This window comes from Protopterus annectens, chromosome 9.part0, assembly GCF_019279795.1.
Source record: "Protopterus annectens isolate FY-2018-M chromosome 9.part0, PAN1.0, whole genome shotgun sequence".
NCBI lineage: Eukaryota > Metazoa > Chordata > Ceratodontiformes > Protopteridae > Protopterus > Protopterus annectens.
The window spans coordinates 1,606,545,947-1,606,567,869 of NC_056743.1; the positions used below are offsets into that span (position 1 = coordinate 1,606,545,947).

Below are 21,923 nucleotides of genomic sequence, written 5' to 3' on the forward strand. Positions count from 1 at the left end.
GGAAAACAAAAAGAACTTCCTCTTTACTTCTTGGCACTAACAAAACTGAACAAGTTAACAGCAAGAAAATTTCTACAGGCCTTGGGCTTCATGGCATCATGCATAATCTTGGTCCCATTTGCCAGACTACATATGAGAAACTACAGTGGTACCTAAAGAATTTATGGTCCCAACACAGACACAGTCTAGAAACAGAAATCCCACTAATTCCATGCTTAAAACAGGAGTTCCTATGGTGGGCTCAGGCATGCCAGTCAAACCCAGGCCTGCCCTTCCGCAGATGTCAACCAAGCCAGACCATCACAACAGACGCTTCAGACCTAGGATGGGGGCCCACATGCTAGACAAATGCGTGCAAGGATTGTGGACACAGGATCAACTTCACCTGCACATCAATCTAAAAGAAATGCTGGCAGTAAAACTGGCAATCCAAAAGTTCAAACCATTCCTCAAAGAGGGCCAGTTGATGATAAGGACAGACAACACCACAGTCATGTGGTACATCAACAAACAGGGAGGCACTCATTCATACCCCTATGCAGAATGACCTTGGAGCTGTGGACCCTGGCACTCAGCTACAACATTCAGTTACAGGCAATATTTGTACCGGGAAAGACAATACTCTAGCAGACATACTAAGCAGAACCACTTCGGATGCCCACGAATGGAAGCTGCACCCGGACATCTTCAAGACCATCTCAAAGAAATGGGGAATGCCACAGATAGACCTATTCGCATCCCTCTCAATCACCAGCTCAAAAAATTCTGCACAAGGACATTCCACCCACTAGCATGGAAAGTGGACTCACTCTCCTTCAACTGGAAAGGCCTAACAGCATATGCATTCCCACCTCTTCCTTTGATACACAAGGTACTACTAAAAATCAAGGAAGAACGTCCAAGGATAATCCTGATAGCCCCAAACTGGCCAAGACAACACTGGTACCCACTACTGAAGAGCATGTCTCGGAACAACATGTGGCCAATACCCGTGATGCCTTTGATGTTAACTCAGAACAACTACAGCATCATACATCCAAACCGAAAACGCTGCAACTGACTGCATGGAACATCACATAGCAGCAGCTAATCCAGAACTTTCCCAAAGAGTTAAAGACATTATTCTTGAAGCACGCAGACCTTCAACAAGAAAGAACTATGCTGGAAAATGGAAAAGGTTTGTCATTTGGAGTACCGAAGAGGAAAAGATGTGTCAAACATAGATATGCCTAACATTCTGGAGTATCTGGCGAACTTCTTCATTCAGGCCTGTCCTACTCCTCCATCAAGATACATGCATCAGCTATTTCAGCAGAATACAGCTTTGATCCACCTGTTTTTACCCTTTGCTCAGGCAGTTCCTCAGAGGAATCAAGAATGTAAAACCTCCAAGGAAACCACCATTACCAGCTTGGGACTTAAACTTTGTGCTAGAAAAGTTGACACTAGCACCCTTTGAACCAGCAGCAACAGCAGACCTACAACACCTGTCATGGAAAACTGCTTTCCTACTGGCAATTACTTCCAGCAAGGAGGGTTTCAGAACTACAGGCCTTAATGGCAGTGCAACCTTCCTAATCTTCCACCAAGATAGAGTGTCCTTGAGGACTAATCCTACATTTATGCCTAAGGTGGTATCCAGAGTATCTTTAAACCAGGCAATCCACCTACCTACCTTCTTTCCCAACCCACAAAACAGAGGGTAAAGAATACTGCACACCTTGGATGTACATAGACAGCTACGCTACTACTTGGACAGAACAAAAATAGCAGAAAGACTGACCAACTTTTGTAGCCTATGCAACAGGAAGGGAAGGAAAAGCTATTTCCAAACAGACAATCTCCAAATGGATAGGAAATTGCATACGATACTGTTACTCCTTCCATGGAAAACCAATTCCACAGAACATAAGACCTCATTCTACAAGGGCAACAGCCACTACCACAGCCTTCTTACGAGGAGTGGCAACCAAAGACATTATTGAGGCGGCTACTTGGACCTCCGTGCATACATTTGCCAAGCATTATAATTTGCCTCTTTATTCCAGATCCCGAGCAGGGTTTGCCACTGCTGTACTGCAAGGGATCCTAAACACACCATAATTTACCTTTATCCTCCTCCCCTAGTTGGCTATGGTATTCTACCCATTGTTATGACTGCAGATGCATCCATGAAGGACATAGTACAGTTTTGTACCTACCATAAATGTAGATGTCCGAACTGGATAGCATCTGCAGTCACCTCCCTCCTTCCCCTCTGTGGTACTCCTAGGGTGTTTACCCTCCTAATAGCTAGCTGTCGGGGGGGAGTCTTTTATGGTGTATTTGTTTGTATATATGTACATATATGCTTATTGTTGTGTTTACCTCTATCTATTTGGAAACATTGGCATCTATCCAAATTTTACCCTGCAAGAGGGCTACTGGCATCTGGGGCAAGAAACACTGAGGAAAATGGCGTCGGCTGATGCTTTTATACCAAGACCAACAGAGATGACGGTGGAGTGCGACATCAGCGAGCCGGACCCGACTGCAGGGCTGCCTGACGACAGGACAACCCACTTGTTATGACTGCAGATGCTATCCAGTGACATCTGATTTATGTAGGTACAAAATGTTTGTATATATATATATATATATATATATATATATATATATATATACATACATATATACACACATACACACAATATATGTTTTTAGTATATAGTTGCTAGTGGATTAGTTCAACGCATTTATTGCATTTATTTAAAATGTTTGTTTTTATATATATATATATATATATATATATATATATATATATATATACACACATACACACAATATATGTTTTTAGTATATAGTTGCTAGTGGATTAGTTCAACGCATTTATTGCATTTAAGTTATTCTATGATATATAGTTTATCATTATGGTGTCACAGTTTTTACTGTAACTTAGGATAAGCTTATAAAGTCAATTAACGTGTTGATTGGTGCTGTGACTTGATTGGAGATCGAGTGCATTTGTATTAATCACAGGGTTTAAATATAGTTTCTGTGTAATCTTTTGTGATCTGATGAAGTCTTACTTCTAAGGAGCATCAAATAGTCAGGCTCTGAAGGGAGAAATTGTTTTGATATCCAGGAATCAAAGCTTTTTCTAATAGGTTGGTGGGCATTTTTTCTTTTTCAAAACCCTATCAAAAATGGATCTATACAAGTGGAAATTGTTTTCTGCGTGGGTTACATGTAGCAGCCTAGAACTACCTTAATATCTTTTTTTCTATACTAATCCCATATTTGTCAGAAATGTTTGATTTGGGGCTGGGTTGTGCTTCAGTTAATTTACATTTGACTGCATATGTAACTTTTACACTGGGCATGATCACAGGGGGATCAGGTAAGGACCTCAGTAGCCAGGTACCCAGGAAGATCAGCTAAGGACCTCACTAGTCAGGTATCCAGGAGAATCAGGTAAGGTCCTCACTAGGACAGGTACACAAGAGGATCAGCTAAGGACCTCCTTAGGCCAAGTACCAAGGAGGATCCGCTAAGGACCTCACTAGGCCAGGTACTGAGGAGGATCAGCTAACTGCCCTCTCCTAAATGTTAACAAAAACTGAGACTGGGATTCTTGGACACAGTTTGCATAGTACAGTGATAACTGGCAGCTCTGCAAAGGGTGTGGAAATTCAGAGTCCTTGCATAATACATATCTTATCTCTGACTAACTGAATGTCTGCAGCAATCTCCTGCATATTAGCTCTGTCAAGCTTGTAGTATTCACTTATGAATCCTAGCAGAAATCCCCTTGCAGATACAAAATTTATGTACTTACCATAATGTTAGATATGTTGAAAATATTTGGTCTATCGTACCTTCCATTCCCCTGTCCATTTGATTAAGATTTATAGCCCTGCATACTTAGTTATTTAGCTGTGTCAAAAAGTGGAAATTTAAAGAGGGGGGAGGCATATTTAACTGGTAGATTAAGATTCTCAAAAAAAAATCTACCCAAGCAACAGGGACCTCCAAAGCAGAAACTCAAGCAACCTCCATCCCCAACACAACCCAAATGAGACATAGCCCACAAACTGTGTGCCACTCAACCACAGCCCATAAGGCACAACAACTTACCTGACACTCTAGTTATAGGTGACTCTATAGTCAGGCACACTGATGTTCCACTCACCAGGCTAAACAAGGAGAAAGTTACTGTCAGCTGCCTGTCAGGTGTTAGGATCCGCCACATAACGCATGCACTTAGGTCACTCCACACAAGTACAAATATGACTCTGTCATTGTCCATGTTGGTGTGAATGACCTAAGACATACCTCCCTGGACTACATGAAAAGAGACATGGAGGAGCTGTCCGATCTTGTAGCCCAGGCAGGTATGACCCCTAGCCCTGAGTAGCATCCTGCCATCACCCAGAATGATACCACAGTACAACGACAAAATGATTGACTTCAACAATTGGCTAAGCTTCTGGTGTCATTCTAAGGGGATCCAGTATCTGTCTGCCTGGGATGACATGATCGACAAACCACGATGCTTTGCCAGAGATGGCCTGCACCTGTCGCCTTTGGGATTCCGGATACTGGCTAAGGCTCTTGCCACCCCTATAGTGCCTTTTTTAGGCAAGATTCAAATGACAAATCCACCACCATAACAGGTACAAGCAAGAAAAATCTGGGTCATGCTAGTTAATGCTAGAAGTCTAAACCTCAAAGTGCACTCACTCGAGGCACTCCTTAAAATGGAGAACATCGACATCTGTGCAGTGACAGAGACCTGGTTCAATGCTCCAGTGAGCACCCCTGCATTACCAGGCTATAATTCTTACCACACCTTTCGGCCACCTAACGTGGACCAAAGCACTAAAGGCAGAGGCGTGTCCATATTCATTAAGGATATCCACATCTCCAGGCTAGTTGCTCAGCATAATGCATCCGAGATTATCCAAGTGCAACTAACTCTGGGCAAGACCGCAGTCCAAATTGTAGCTTGCTACAGATCCTCCACCATGCCCCAGAATTCCCACTCCTCATTTCTTGATACACTGGAAAATATTAGGGTACAACCTAACACCCTAATAATGGGCGATTTCAACTACCCCACCATTAACTAGGAAAACTACTCATGTACCAACTGTTATGCTCACCGTTTTCTGGAATTCATAATTTCCAACACCTTGGATCAACATATCCACACCCCCACCAGGGGCCAACTCTTATGCTCACCGTTTTCTGGAATTCATAATTTCCAACACCTTGGATCAACATATCCACACCCCCACCGGGGGCAGCAATATCCTAGACCTGGTTATTACTGGCATGGGCAACCGGAGTTCCACACCATAGGTCATTTCCTCGTTGGTCAGATCCAACCATAGGCAAATCACCCTAGACAGCCACATCCCACCCCCCCATCCCCCATTAAGGAAACCACCATAAAAAATTTCTCCAAAGCCGACTTCTTGCTTCTTAAGACAGAAGTGGCAAATTTCATGACACCCATGCTGACAGACAATAGCGGTACAACTGCTGAATCCTATACAATTGTACTTTATAAGCACTTACACGAGTGCATGGATCATGCAATCCCTAACAGAACCAAGATGCTATCCTCCAAAAACAGGAAGCCAATCTGGTGGTCCCCTGCCATAAACAAACTCTACAACAGAAGAAAGAAACTGTTGCAAAAAAAGAGTAAAAACCCATGATTGGAGGAACTCCGTGGTCAGCCTCAGTAAGAAGCTGAGATCCCTCATAAAATCCTCCAAAGCTAGTTACAAAAACAAGATCGCTACTGATTCTAAAGACAACCACAAAGCATTCTATAGCTATGCCAAGAATCTCAATGGCAACACTCAGATCTGCTCTAAGTTACAGCACAATGACACTAAATATACAGAACCAACTGCTATTGCCAACATCCTGGCAGATAGGTTCAGTGCTAACTTTACCCCTGTCTCATCCCCTAAAGGGCCCATTTTTATACCGGAAGAATGCAGAGTTCCAGTAATCACGGCTGCACAGGTAAAAAAAAAAAACACCCTCCAAACCCAAGAACACAGCATCCATGGGACCTAATAACATCACAGGCTGCGTTCTTCATGAACTACAGAATGAACTGGCACCCACCTAAGTACCATGGTCAATCATAGCCTCACCTCAGGCTTTGTGCCCACTGAATGGCGCACAGCAATGGTTATCCCACTCCACAAAGGGGGAGCCTGGTCTGCAAGGCAATGGAACGTATCATCATGGAACTCATAAACAATGACATTGGTAATCTCCAAACTCTTGACCCTTCCCAGTTGTGGTTTGTAAACCGCAGATCATGTCTCCTAAACCTGATAGACTTCTTTGAAGCAGTCACCAAAGCCGTAGATGAGGGTAAGGTGGTTCACACAGCCTATCTAGATCTCGCCAAGGCTTTCAACACCATCCCCCACTCTAGAATTATAGATAAATTCACTAAACTAGGTATATGTCACAAGACGGGTTGCCAACTGGCTCACTGACAGAACCCACACTGTGAAAGTAGTAGATTCTAAATCCAACTTCAGAACAGCGACAAGTGGAGTACCACAGGATTCAGTCCTAGGTCCTCTCCTGTTTGGTGTCTACTTCTCTGAAGTGCAGGGCTAACACAGAAGGTCTTTGGCTAACAAAGTTTTCAGATGACTGCAAACTAGAAGCCATAATCAAAACTCCTAATGATGTGGACATCCTACAAAAGGGCCTCACTGAGACAAATGCCTGGTGACAAAGCCATGGCCTCAAGCTCAATGCCAAAAAGTGCATTGTTATCCCGTTTGGTAAAACCTTTGTACCCATGAGTTACCACATAGGCGGCAGTCTACGTAACACCGAAAGTGTGATGAGACCTAGGGACACAGGTGGACAGTAGTCTCCTTTGATAATCACATCGCCACAGTAGTCCGGAAATCCTTCTATGTGGCACCTCATCACAAAAGGTTTCTCATCTAGGAAAAAAGAGGTCATTGTTCCCCTCTACTCATCACTCTTTAGACCCATTATAGAGTATAACACCCCTTTTGGTATGTACCTCACAAGACATATACAACAACTGGAAAGGCCACCAAAATACCTCACAGAGGATTAACGGCCTCAAGCAGATGCCTTATGCAGACCATCTCAAAAAACTCTAGCTTTACTCTGTCGCATATCGCCTACTCATAGGCGATCTCTGCCTAACATACAAAGCTATGTCAAACCCAGAGCTGTTGGACATGCTCCAGTTAAAGAAATACCAATCCCTCCGAGCTACACGCTCTAGGGACCTAAACCTTGTCACCACAATAAACAGAACATGCTGGAGGGATAGATTCCTGTCCCAGAGACTTCCAATACTCTGGAACAAACTACCTATCTATATCAAACAAAGCTTCTCGTTAGCACTCTTCAAGAAAATTCTTGATGATTGGATGGGAGATAGGAAATTCACCCCGGGGATCAATTCTGTGACCCTGCTTGACAGGGGCACAGGAAAATTATTTTCTTGGCTGGCAAAAGCCAGGGTACTGTTTGGCTAGGCTTATATAGGCCCTAGGACCAATAGCCTAGTACCTACCTATGAACCTGTGCAAAATTTTCTGGGAAATTTTATCAGGAGGATCAGCTAAGGACTTCATAGACAGGTACCCAGGGTGATCAGTTAAAGATATCACTAGCCATGTACCCTTGAAAATCACCTAAGGACCTCACTAGCCAGGTATCCAGGAGAATCAGGTAAGGACCTCACTAGGGCAGGTATAAAGGTGGATCAGCTAAAGACCTCACTAAGACAAGTACCCAGGAAGATCGGCTAATGACTCAGTAGGCCAAGTACCAGGGAGGATCAGCTAACTGCTCTGTCCTAAATGCTAGTAAAACCTGCGACTGAGATTTTTAGACAAATTTTGCATAGTACAGTGATAATTGGCAGTTCTGCAAAGGGTGTGGCAATTCAGAGTCGATGCATAATGCATATCTTATCTCTGATTGACTACTTGCAGCAAACTCCTGCATATCAGCGCTGCCAAGCTTGTAGTATTCACTTACAAATCCTAGCTCAAATCTCCTTAGCAGATGCAAAAATTGGGTACTTAACCAATAATGTTAGATCTGTTGGGAAAATTTTGTTTGTCACACCTTCCACTCCCCTGTCTGTGATGATTATTGCTCTGTATACCTAGTTATTTAGCTGTGTCAAAAACTGGAATAAAGAGAGCAGACGTATCTAACTGGTAGAGAGAAGATGCAAAATTTCCTGGGAATTTTCAGTTGAAGAACATGTGCAGAGTATTTTAGTCTGAAAGGTCATTAAAGATGGAATTCTCCAAGCAGATCTAATGCTATGGTAAGTACACAACTTCACTTTTCAGCAGTTCCCTAGGTCGTTGGTTGGGATAGTTTGCTGTATTTTTAACTCTGCTTAATCATTCTCGAGCACTTACTGCAGCATTATCTTTCCAATTGTTTGGGATACACACTGTAAAGTGAAGGCGTGCCACAGCATCACACATGCCCAAAAATAAAGCTTCTGTTCAGTTAAAATTTTACCCATTCTCTTCCCTCTGAAAATACTTGGCACCTTAAACTTCACTTTAGCTGGACTGACACTTGACAGCAGTTTAATCGAGAGCAGGGAACGGTGCCTACTTACTTTATCTTCTGTCTAAAGGCATAATGTACGTTTCTGATGTAACTACCTCCGATTTAAGCTTAGTTGTTTAGCTTGTTGATTACTAGTTTTAGATAGTTGTAGGTTGGCTCGCACACTTTTATCTTGGGTGCATTTTCCCCACTCCCCCTCCTTTTCTACTCTCTCTTAGCCTGTGCTGCATTTTATATTTATTCTTCTTTCTGGCTTTTCTCCCCTATATCATATCGACTCTTAGCTACTTATTTTAGCTTTTCCTTTTATTTCATTTGATCTTTATGACCTTCATTTATACTATTTGCTCTCTTGTGCTCACTTCTTTACACTACTGTTCTATTTAACTCTCCTTTTTCTTTTCTTAACTGTTGCCACTGTTACTCTGAGAAGCTCGGCATCTTTTTTTCTCGGATTTTCTGTTCTTTGAGATTCTCTGTTTGGGGCTCTGCCTGCTCCGTTCGCCTTCTGGGCTCACTCTGCTCTCCTACCCTGCCCCCATTCCCACACCCCCCCACACAAATTACATTTATAGTTAACCATACCCCTCCTACCCTACATCCTCCTCCAATCACATTTCCCTGTTCATCTTACTCCTCCCACCATTCACGTTCCTCTAATCTTCTTACTCCTCCCACCTATGCTTAACCTAACACCCCACCCAATATTAGCACTCCCATCATATTTTAACTTCTACCACTTACTACACTGTCAGAATAAATAGCATCCTCAGTGCCCCCCATCATAATCCTCCTATCTCTCCTTGAATATCTTATTTATCCCACATACACCCAGTAATCACTACACTTATTCACCTCACATAACTAACACTATATCTCCCATGTACCTTTAACAACTCCATAAATCTTAGCCTATCATTCTGTACCTATCTTACTCCCATATCTTAACAACTTCATAACTCTTGGCTTATCATCCAGTACCTGTCGTGCTCATATTTCATCTCTTCAAAATGACTCCCATCTACAGTACTTTTCTCCTCTTTCTCCTACTTCACCTCTATCGTACTCTACATCCATCTTCTTACTACACAATCCAAATATCTTACAAACCAACTTCTTCAACTTACATACATACACCATCACTTCCCAGCTACTCAATAGGCCCCACTTGATATACCTTGAACATACTTTAACAAAGCAAAGTAAAAATAATCACCCTTCAAAGACCCTAACACACTTCTTGCCCAACCGAAAAAGAAACTGCAGTATGTAATGCCTTCCACCCACCCCAACTTAGCCATGTGAGGAGACATTCGTCTAAACCCCGGCCCCTCCCCACCTCTCTGCTACCCTACAAAATCTCTGAACTTCACCACCATTAATATTCGGAGTATCAGAAACATAGTTTTACATCTGCATACCTAGTTAAGCCAAAATTAACCCGACTTCACAGCTATCACAGAGACTTGGGTAAAACTGCATGTCAAAGATGTTGAATTCCTTACCCCCTAACTACATTTGCCTTAGGACAAACAGACCAAAGAAAAAAAGGTGGCAGCATTGCTTTAATTTACCCAAATACTTTTGCAGTGGTTCAGTACACAAAACCTATCCCACTATTCTCCACTGCAGAGATACTACTGGCCTTCCTAAAATTGAATAACTGTAAAAACCTTTGTATCATGGTCCTATACGTCCCCCCAGGCAATAACATACCTATACTTGAAGAGATTCTTGCCTGGATTGCTGCTAATATTAATAATGAAACTATCATCTTAGGCTACGTTAACATCAATTGGCATGATATCTCAAATAATGACCCCTGTAACAGCATTAACCTATATAACTACACACAGCTAATCGCAGACATCACTAGACCCAACTATAAAAACAAAGGTTCAGTCCCTGATTGGATCCTGGTATCTAACCCTAACAAAATCTCCTCCTCTGGTACACTGCCAAATAGTATTAGTAATCACTCACCTGCTTTCATAATACGCAAGGTTACTCCTATCCTACACCAAGTCAAGCACACTAGCGATTTATCCCATTTCTCCTCCTCTACCTTCAGTGAGATCTTATATAGTGTGAACTGGACACAATTAAAATATCTCCTACTCAGTGATACTGTTGAGTTTTTCAATTCAACATTTCTTCAGATCTTAGATGGGCTAGCCCCATCTCATCTAAAGAGAGTCAAGACTAAACATGCCAACTGGCTGACCAAACAAAGCAAATTCTGTCTGCTAGAGACAAAGCCTGGCAAATAAAAAAAAATCCAACTGACCTCGCTCATTATAAACAGCTGTGCAACCAGGCAAAAGTTTGGTGATTAAAAATAAAAAAAAACATTTCCAAATTCTTCAAAACCAATACAAACAGAACTCTAAAAAGCTGTGGGATGCACTTGACCTCCCTACTTTGTCCAGGCACAAAAAATAATCCTTGCCCAAACCCAGAGAAGACTCCCACTCGCTCTAACTCTGACTTCATTGACACCATAGGAAAGCTTACCTCCACAGTCCCAGTAACAAACCACCAATTACTCTTGACATCTCTCTGCACAAATTCCTCTCTGTCTACTTTTGCATTCACACCAATACCCACCTCCACTGTACAAAAACTCCTTTATAAACTCAAAACATGTACAAATGCACCAGACAACTTACCGGCTGAATTTCTACAATTAGCTGCAAAATCCATTGCCCATCCAGTCAGTGTACTCCTCATCAGATCCATTAATCAGGCCACCATACCTTGCATTTGGAAGAAAGCATTTGTTCTTCCTCTACATAAGTGGCAACCGCTCTGATATCTCTAACTTATGGCCCATACCCATCCTCTCCCCCATCTCCAAAATATTAGAAAAATGTGTTCACATGCAGCTTCTCAATTATCTCGTTAATAACCACATCCTTTCCTCTACTCAGCACAGTTTCAGGCCAGGTCATAGTACCAGCACTGCTCTCGTATCCTTTCTGGGCACAGTAAATAGGGCTTGAGATGCCATGTACCTAGTTTCCTCACTCTTCCTTGAATCTCTCAAAGGTCTTTGATACAGTTTTCCATCCCCTACTACTTACCAAACTCTCCATCTTGGGTATCTCACCCTTCACACTGAACTGGTTTTCTAAATGTCTCTCAGACAGGTAACAAGCCACCAAATGGCAAAAATCCTGCTCACCATTTCTAAAGAAAATTACGGGGATTCCCCAGGGTTCAATACTAGGCCCCCTCCTATTTAGCATATTCATCAATAACTTCCATACCACTCTTACTCTTGGTACTTTTATCCAATATGCCGATGATTCTGCAGTCATCTGTTCTGCCAAAACTGTTTCCGACCTACAGCATTTTACCCAACAGTCCTTCACAGAAACTGAAGCTTGGATGTTAAGTAATCATCTCGCTCTGAACCCTAGTAAAACTTAAGCTTATAATATTTACCCCCAAAAAATACCCATCTCAACAGAAACAAATTCTCTATCCATTCTCTAGCCAATACTAGCACTGATGTAATTCCAAGTACCAAACTTTTAGGTGTCATCACTGATGAAAATCTAACGTTCGACCTCCATATCTGTAACAACATCAAAAAAAAACATCAGAAACTAGGTACCTCTATAGACGCAAGCAGTTCCTTAACTTCACTGCTAAAAAAAATCTAGCCTCTTCTTTCCTGCTTCCATCTCAACTTTATGGTGCCCCCATCCTCACCAATATACAGTATTCTCTCAAAACCAAGCTTGACTCATGCTACAATAAGATCGCCAAATTTGTAACGTAACTAACTCAAAATTTTCATCTCATCACTGTCTATCCTTACATCAATTAAAGTGGCTCAAACTGCCACAATACCTCACATATCTTCAGTTAACTACAGCACATACATTTATATACAAGTCAACTATATGCCCTTCTCCCTCTTCTTTACTGTCCACCTGTCATCCCAACAGACCTCTTAGATCTGAAAACACATTATTGCTAAAAGTTGACAAACCAAATCTCTCAGCTGGTCAAATGCTATAATCTTTCACAATCTCTAAACTCTGGAATGCCCTTCCAATTTCTATCAGAACCATAAGTAATCCTTTTCTCTCTGTCATCCTTAAGAAAACATTTTTTCTTCAATCTGGCACTGTTCATGCGCCAAAGTAAAACTTCCTTAAATATCTGTCTCCTTACTATAAAACTCCCTTTATTCAATCTCATTACTCTATAAATCTTTCTCGCACTATCTCACTACGTTACTGCACAAGCTCAAACTATAGCTGATAAATCTTCGTTACTAACACCTACAACCCAATAACATTTAATCTTTTAAAGCTGTTTCACAATCATCCAGTTCTACTGTTGTTAATAATACTACACAATGTAGAATTGCATAAATATGTATATAGCATTGTGCCATCTTGATTATATTATTCCTAATGTAGTGTGGCTGTATAAACTATGTATTGGTGTCAACTTCAATGTTTTATTCCTTTGTATGTGTATTTTATTTATTTTTATTTTACATTTGTTAACCGGTATGGTCCGTCTAATGTCCATTTTCAGCGGAGTCCCGGGGAGAAAAGCTCAAAGGTAAATGTACACAATACAATTATCAGCACAACTGGTGTATTACCCAGGTTACAGAACAAAGCAGTACAGCACCACATAACACCTGAGGCTTACATATCAATGCAAGTATGTATAAACAGCACCAGCATATTACCTTCAGGATTAAGAATATATTGAGTAGTTTTAGTTATGATTTTGACCATTGTGTTATTGAGAGGGTTGGCTGAAGAGAGGACACTTATAGAGGAGAGGTGTGTAAGATGGACAAGCCGCTAGTCAGAATTGGTACAGGGACATATCCAGTGTGATTTAAAGTAATATTTAATCTTGTTTTTGAATACGGTTAGTGAAGGTTCTAGGGTCAGGTCTGGTGGTAGTGAGTTCCATTTATTTCCGACAGAGTTAGCAAAGAGAGAGTCACCAGCAACGTGGTTGGATTTTACTGTTTGAACTAGGAGTTTGGTGGAGGAGCAGAGTGGTCGATTGTTGCTGTAGTGGCAGATCATATTTTTTAGGGCAGGGGTATTTTCTGGCCGGTGGAGGATTTTATGGGCAACTATGAGCTGGTTGAGTTGTAGAAGGTGAGGTAGTTCAAGCCGGCCTATATATATATATATATATATATATATATATATATATATATATATATATATATATATATATAATGTGGCATATAGAGTATTTTATGTGGAGCTTTTCTTCCCGGGCCTTCACTGAAAATGGGCTCACCTAGGCCCAGTGGACCATCCCAGTAAACAAATGCAATAAGTAAATAAATTTGTGTAGCAGCAGATTATTACTCTGATGCAGAATACTCTCTACAGAGCTTTTTTTCTTAAACTGTTCATATGTTTTCTGTCGTTTCATTTTGTTTCTTAGATTATGTTTTGCACATTAAACACCCATAAAGTTGACATGGACAAGCTTCTTGGTGGTCAGATTGGACTGGAAGATTTCATCTTTGCTCACGTGAAAGGCCAACAGAAGGAGGTAGAGGTGTTCAAGTCAGAAGATGCTTTGGGCTTGACCATCACTGACAATGGAGCTGGTTATGCATTTATTAAGGTAGGAGAAAGCTGAAGATGTATGGGAAGTTGGTGAGTAACACATAGATGGTTTGTGTTAAAAGGCATTTTCACAGAAGTTAATATTTATGTAAACTTTTTTTTTTTTTTTGTGACAACCTATGATAGTCTAATCTCCTTAACCCCCTCTTAACTTTTTTCTCCCCCCCCCTATGGTGTAGGTGAGAGTTGGAAACTAGGGGGGTTTCACTCACTGCCCATGAAGAGCTGTCTTGCAAGCATTCAGTACTGATAAGGTTCTAGGTGTACATTTGCGTGTGGATTTTCTGTACACAGTTCCATAACAAGTTCTTAGTGCTAGGTTCTGGTCTCCCTAGTGGATTCATCATGGTAACAGATCATCCCCCTCTCTGAGATGGGAAAGCAGGACAAGGCTACTTGATATTATATTCCTGATCCAACTACTAACTCCAAGCTTGCTAGTCAAACCTGTAACACAATTGTATTTTGGTTCCTTGTCACTACACCAGTCCAGCAGAAGAGTGATCACCATTGAACTTACTTTGTGGGACTCCTTTGCAGTAGATGACAGCATTTATCTTCCAATTAGTCTGGTCTCAACTCCGTTCTCAGATATCTCTGTTTTGGGGAATGGTGTCCTCCCCAGTACTTGTATGCCATGGTATTGGCATTGTCTTGGTTAAGAAGTGGGAGTTATCCCTGCCTTCAAAATGCAAGGGTTTGAATTAGACAATTTCAGGCACTGAATTTCAAAACTTCTGCTTTTCTGCTTCAAAGAAAGGATTCAACAAATACTTCCATGAAAAAAATATTCACCTTTTCTGAGTGGTGGGGATATCAAAGATGATTATATTAAGTTGCAAGGAGTATGGAAGTGGGGTTTGCTCCATGAGTAAAACCCTTCATAAAGAGACTTTAGTATGAATTTGTTGTACGATCTCTATTCTGTGCTTTTGCAGCCAAACATTCATGTGGAATGAGCAGGATCCTGCATTTCCAGTTAAATCTCTCCTAACGAGCTTTCTAGAAAACATTCCATGTTCATTGCTAAAAACAAGTAAAATAATCCTTCTGAAATGCCTGCATTTTTCAGATCCCTAGTCAGGACATGCACAGATGTTACCTTTCTTGCAAGGGAAGGATCACGACGTGCAACATTGCTTGCTGCCAGACCTCAACCCAGCTACCTACTGCAAGTTAAGGGAGAAGCTGGCCGCTTTTTCATGCCATCATTGTGGATACTGTGTATGAGAGCCAGCACAGGAATCTTTTGGAAGGTCCTTCATTTATTTCAGGAAGATCTTGAGATGAGGAAGAAGGTAAAGGCTTTATGTATTTGGTAATCGGGTAAATAGGCTGATATAAGAACATATTCAGCACTTACCTTGGCATACAGCAGCCCAATATAAATTCAAGTATAGGCAAGCATTTAGTTACCCAAGTGTGTATAAATATACAAGCAAATTAACAGCCAGGTTCAAGACCTTTTGTGTTTTATTAATTGCATTCATGATGCCTCCCAATTGACGTCCACATTCCTTTTTTTTTTTTTTCCTAGGAGACTTTTGCGCTTAGGCCACATACCTCTCCACCATGTTTTTCTGATCATGATCCTAATGCATATCCATGACACGTACCCACATTCATTGCCTAAAAACAAATCTTCTAGGTGCCAGTATTGTTAAATTATGAGCTAAGACATGCATGAGCAAAGTCTGTATTTCTGTAAATGGACCTTGTCATGGAACACTGACATAATTGTCAGTAATTCAGGTGTGCACCTGCAGATGTTACAAGGAAAAAAATACTGACCTTTACCTCCTTAGAAAACTTTTGCCCATTTCCATGGTCCTATGCACAGATCAGTGGGAGTGCCCCATATTCAGATTCATGTCTTTGCTGGAGCACAGTTACAAGGACCGAAAATCAGAAGGTAGGCCGTGGTCAATCCTTCCTAGAGGCAAATCCATTGCAGACATAGCCATCCTTTCTCCACAGATGCGAAACTCATCCTCAGTTTGCAAGAGCTTGAACTTGTACTTACATTCTACTTTGAATGTTGAGGGGCTGAAAGAGGCACATCTTTGGATTCCACTGTGATAACTGTGTCTTGGAGTATAGGCAGTGCCCATCACCTGGTTGATCAGTCTTTGCAGGCTGCCTACCATCTTGATCTCAGGGGAGCAGTTCTGGAGTTACCAGGTTATGTTTGGGGGGAGGGGGGTACTAAAGCCTGTGTACTTTCTTTGGGTCTCCCTGTAGGTGCAGTAGTGTGTGATGGCCCAGGTTCTGAGAGTAGTCTGCATCTTCCTATACCAGCTCTTGGGTTTCAGAACCTAGATTTGTTCTTTTGGAAACTTAATCTGCAAATACAGAAGCACAGATGAAGGTGGCATATGCACGTCTGTCTTCTCTATGCACTGCTTACAGCAGTGTAGCAGGCTGGAATTTTATGATTGGTTACAAAATTGTCAGCTAATAATGACGCAACCACATGCTAGATATGAACAGTAAATGTATATTAAAACCTTATTTGTAAAGTATAACTCACTACTACATTATTGTATAAATCACTACATCTATTCTTAGAACATAAAATTTAGTGAGCATACACAGTGCATTTAACCATGTAATCAAATCTGTTTAATGATGAGCACTTTTATACATGCTGTATTCTTCAATGTATTAGTACTTGTATTTGCAAAAAAATTACCTGTACTCTTCAAAGGCTTTAATGCTCAAACAGTTTAGCTGTGTTGTTCATTGGCTTTGATACTTACTCCATCTTACATACTTCCTGTTCAGCTGAGGTGATCCCTATTTTTCTTGGTGATGCCCAGGAACTGTAACCTGAAGTGGTTAACATGATATTCACTGATGTAGATTGAGATCCATATTCAGCTGTTACTTTACATCACTGTCTTAATTCTTTGTATGACCAAGGGAGATCTCAGTCCAGTCGTACTTAGGAAAGAGTCCCATGTGTGTACCTTCACTTGGAATACCCCATCCACAAGCCAAGTTATGAATTTAGGAAGATCAGTCAGATTGTCTGGGGTTCTCAGTAGAACTGCTGTATTGCTGCCCTTCTCTCATCTCTTCAGGGAAATTGAAATTACCCTACTTCAGTGAAGACTGCCGTAGTGTGTCCTACAGAATTGACAGAGGCTTCTTAGCTGGGTGTGAATATGCCCTGCAGTATCTGTGGGCAGTTGGCTTCTTGAGACAGCAGGTGGTAGTTGCTGCTTGCACGTCTTGCCTTCTTGCATCATTTTGTGGATTACCTGAGTGGGTGTAACTTTGCACATTTCTACTATTTGTTTGATTTCAGCAACCTTCTAGGTGACTTGTGACTGCAAGACTTTTGGGGCATGCTGGTGCTTGTGCCTATTTTTAGTTCCTCATTAAGGAAGGTCACAGCCTCCTCTCTACTTTTTTCTGGCATTTTTTTTTTGTGTGCCCAGTAGTCCTTTTCTCTCTCTCTCTTTTCTAAGTAGAACATGCAGCTGTCCACTACTAGGTTTCATTTAACTTCCTGTGACATGATTATGCCACAGTTTGTAAATCGGAACCTTCTAAGTGGTGCTTGTCCAGGATTGTTGTGCGTATTAAAATTTTTATGTAAGATTTGTTTACTTGATTTGTTGTTATGGATTTCTTTCTGTGTACTGTTAGTATAGTTAGGTATGGATGCACAGAGTACACGGAGATAGGAGGATGTGAGTACTTGCCATGCTTCTGTGAGTGTCTTGTGTGTTTTTCAAATAATCTTGGCATACTTGTTTGCATTTCCTCTTTCCTTTTAGTTGTACTGCACTATCAATCCTTTGGCGCTGGCATGTTGCTCTGCAGCTGCTTAACCGTTATCCAAATCACAGGAACCGTATGATGTTCTTTGTGTTTCACTGTTGCAGTCATCACCTGTGGGTTATCCCTGCTGTGTTTGCCCTCGGCCAGAGTCACAGGTTTTCTGCGTCGGTTGCTGTCGTCTGTAGTCTGACATCAGGTCATCTGTGCTATAAAGTAAGGCAAGCCAACACCATTACATCAGTCTTTCTTGCCGTGGAGCCCATAGCAGAAGCAGTTCGCAAGTGTGCCAGTCGGTCGCTACCAGAGTTTGAATTACAGCTGAAAATGTCTAAAGCCAAGTACCCCGTTGGGGATCCTTTTTTCTTGCACTAAACGATATCCGAAAAAGTTAACAATTGTCTCGCCTGTGGAAAGCAGATCCCACACTGAGACTTCCATTCATACTGCGTCACTTGTTTAGGCCCAGACCACAATGTCCCCCGTTGCTGGTTCTCTGCCCTCTTTAACATGAGAACCATTCGCCGTAGAGCTCTTATTGTAGACAGGTATTTTCGTCTTCTGTCTTCGCATTCCCAAATGACGTCTGTCAGCCAACATTATATAGACATTCCGAAAAAAAGCAGAGACAAAGATACAGACCACACAAAACTAAGCCTTCTGACGACTGTACCGCTAAGCAGGTCGTCAGCTCTCCAAAATTCATTGAGGTGCTTTCGCAGCCCCTGATCCCCAATACGATATCTACGCAGGCCTCTACAGAGACCCTTTTGGAGTCTGATGTGCCGCAGAAGTCTTCTTAGTCTTCCAAGCCTTTGGCTGTCTCTGCCTCGGTTGGGTCTGGAGCCATGACGCAGGCACCAACTTCTGAGGAGACTTCTCGCATTTCCGAATCTAGACAAAAACCGAAGTCTTCTCGTCTGACTACCGTTTTTGTCAGACCGATGGATACTCTTAGGCCTAGAAGCCAGGCCACTCCTAGAAAATCTGCCTCTAGCCACCATTTTGCTCCTGCTCCACCACCCCAAGCACAAATGCTTAAAATGGCAGAGGATCTTGTGTCCCTTATCAGGGTAGTCCGGCCACAATTTCTAAAAGGAAAAGACACCCTTCTCCTGAAATTATGACACAACAGGATTCTGAGGAATCTGATTATTCAGATTTTGAAGAACAACCACCTCTGACTGCTTATGAGGATTCAGGTGCAGAGGAATCCATTCCTTCTGCCTTCCCACCAGAAGACCTTTCCTTTGGCGAAACCCTTCACACCCTTAGGGAACATTTCCAATGGGAATCTCAGGACTTCCCCCAGTCTAAGAAAAGACTAAGAGAGTTTCTGGACCTGCCCCAGCACAGACCCCTGGCCATCCCCCCTGTCTTAGAAGTGGTGGATGATGTTTTTCATGAATCCAGCTTAGCCCCTGACACCCTCCCACCTGCTCCCAGTAAACCTGACAAGTATTGCAGAGTACTGGATTCTCACACACCTGTACAGAAATCCTGCTGCAGGCCCAGAGGTCATTACACAGGGACCTAAAGGAGCTAAGACTAGTTATGCCAAGAATCCTATTCCTTCTGACAAGGATTCCAGCGCTCAGGACAGATGGGGTAAAAAAGTATACACCTCTGCAACCTTACCTATCAGAGCAAATCAGTTGTCAGTTCCATATGTTAAAATATCAACAGCACACTTTGGAACTATTAAAACAAAATATTTCAACTTTTCCTGACTGTGCCAATTCGAAAGAGTTAGCAGATTTACTGCACTCTACTTGTGAAGTGGCCAAAACACTCATTACACTGTGAATTTGATGCCCTAGAAGCCTCAAGCAGGGCAGCAGTGTCAGGATCTGTCATTAGGAGACATGCATGGCTGAAGGAACAACCTCTCCCTAATCATGTCAAGTCTAAATTAATTGATGCACCCCTGGATAAGGACTGCTTGTTTGGAGTAAAAGCAGAAGAGGTGCTTAAAAAGATGGAAGACAAAGCAAAATCTATGCAAACGGTAGAAGATTTCTTTAAGGTTCAACCTCCCGGGTTCAGCAGGAACTTTTCCTCTAAGCACTGGTCTTTCCCTGCACCTAGCAGACAGGGGCAAGCAAGCCCGACAGGGAAAGACCACCCAGGCCCCTATCCCAGGGCCAGCAGAGAACCAAACAGTGGACCACTTCCGCCCCAAAGGCAGGGAGATCCAAGTCCTTCTATGGCAAAAACTCTCAATGACTCCCTGTCCCCCCTCTGCCCTCCTTTCACTCACTAAAAGATAGGAGGAAGGCTCCCCCTCTACAAAACATTGGCTTTCTGTAACAAAGGACCAATGGGTCTTAAAGATCATTTTTCAGGGATACAAATTCTCTTTCAACAAACTCCCAGTTCAAAGAGGGTACCCAGACTTGCCTCTAAATCAGTGGACAGAGGCATCGAAACAGGTCCAAACTCTCATATCCCATGGGGGCAGTGGAACCTGTCCCCTCAGATAAAACAGGCAAGGCTTTTATTCCAGTCTATTCCTTGTTGTCAGAAAAGAAGGCACTTGGTGTCCCATCCTGGATATATCTATTCTGAACACCTCCCTGGTGGTCCCCAATTTCAAAATGCTAACTTTGCAGCAGTTGCTGCCTATGCTGATTAAAAAAATGCCTGGCTAGTGATCCTAAGCAAACAGGTCCTAGACATTATCACAGAGGCCAGAAGGCCCAGCACCAGAAAATCTTACATAGGGAAATGTAAAAGATTCTTCTCCTGGAGCCAGGCCAGCGGGGGCAGTACCTCACAACCTTCCATCCCTCTTATCCTGGAGTACCTAGCCAAGTTACTCAATAGTGACCTCTCCTTCTCTTCTATTAAAATCCGCCCCTCAGCCATTTCAGTTCATTTTGATGCAGACCAGCCCTTCTAATCACATCCTTTGATTAAACAATTCCTCAGAGGGGCTTCTAATATCAGACCTCCCAGAAGGCCACCCATGCCAGCCTGGGACCTGAATTATGATTTAGAAAAGCCAACCTTACTACCTTTCGAACCTGCTGCTTCAGCAGAATTGAGATACCTCTCCTGGAAGATTGCTTTCCTACTAGTTATCACCTCAGCCAGAAGGGTTTCAGATCTTCAGGCATTCATGGCAGTTGAGCCCTTAATCATTTTCCATGCAGACAGGATGTTCCCGAGGACTAACCCCTCCTTTATGCCCAAGGTGGTATCTGATGTGACTCTCAACCAAGCCATACATCTACCCACCTTCTTTCCCAACCCTCAAAACAAGGGGGAAAGAATTCTGCATTCACTAGACGTGCACAGACAGCTCAGATACTACCTGGACTACACTAAGCCCTTCAGAAAAACAGAATAGCTTCTTGTCAGCTTTGCCCCAGGGACAGAGGGGAAGCCCATTTCCAAGCAAACCATTTCCAAACGGATATCGCACTGTATCCATTTCTGCTACAGACTACATGGGAAACCTCCCCTAAGTCTGTTTGTACCCATTCCACTAGGGCAGCCTCCACTTCCTCAGCATTCCTTAGAGGAGTTCCCACCAGGGACATCTTGGAAGCTGCCACCTGAACCTCTCTCCATACCTTTACAAAGCATTGCCAACTACTTCTTTTCTCTAAGGCTAGGGCAGGGTTTGCCTATGCAGCTCTGCAGGGCATGCTGACCCATGCCTAGGTCTCTAAATAATCCTTCCACCCCTCTCCTCAACTTTGCGAATCCTCCTACAGGTGATGACTGTAACAGTGAAACATGAAGAACATAGTACAGTTGTGTACACTTACCATAAATGTAGATGTTCAAGTGCATTCACTGTTGCAGTCTGGTTTCCCTCCCTCCTTCCCCCTTATATCTTCTTTCCTTAGGGGGACATAAGCTTCTCATGCTGGCTTTTAGCCACCAACACCA

The 21,923-nt window shown here is 42.3% G+C and overlaps 1 protein-coding gene across 1 annotated transcript in view; it reads left to right on the forward strand.

Moving 5' to 3' along the window:
* The window catches only part of GIPC1 (GIPC PDZ domain containing family member 1), a 374,161-nt gene that overhangs the window by 136,043 nt on the left and 216,195 nt on the right, over nucleotides 1-21,923 (forward strand). Inside the window, exon 2 of the mRNA XM_044084547.1 lies at nucleotides 14,050-14,235. Coding sequence (XP_043940482.1) covers nucleotides 14,050-14,235 — 186 coding nt within the window. The remainder of the gene's footprint in view (nucleotides 1-14,049; nucleotides 14,236-21,923) is intronic.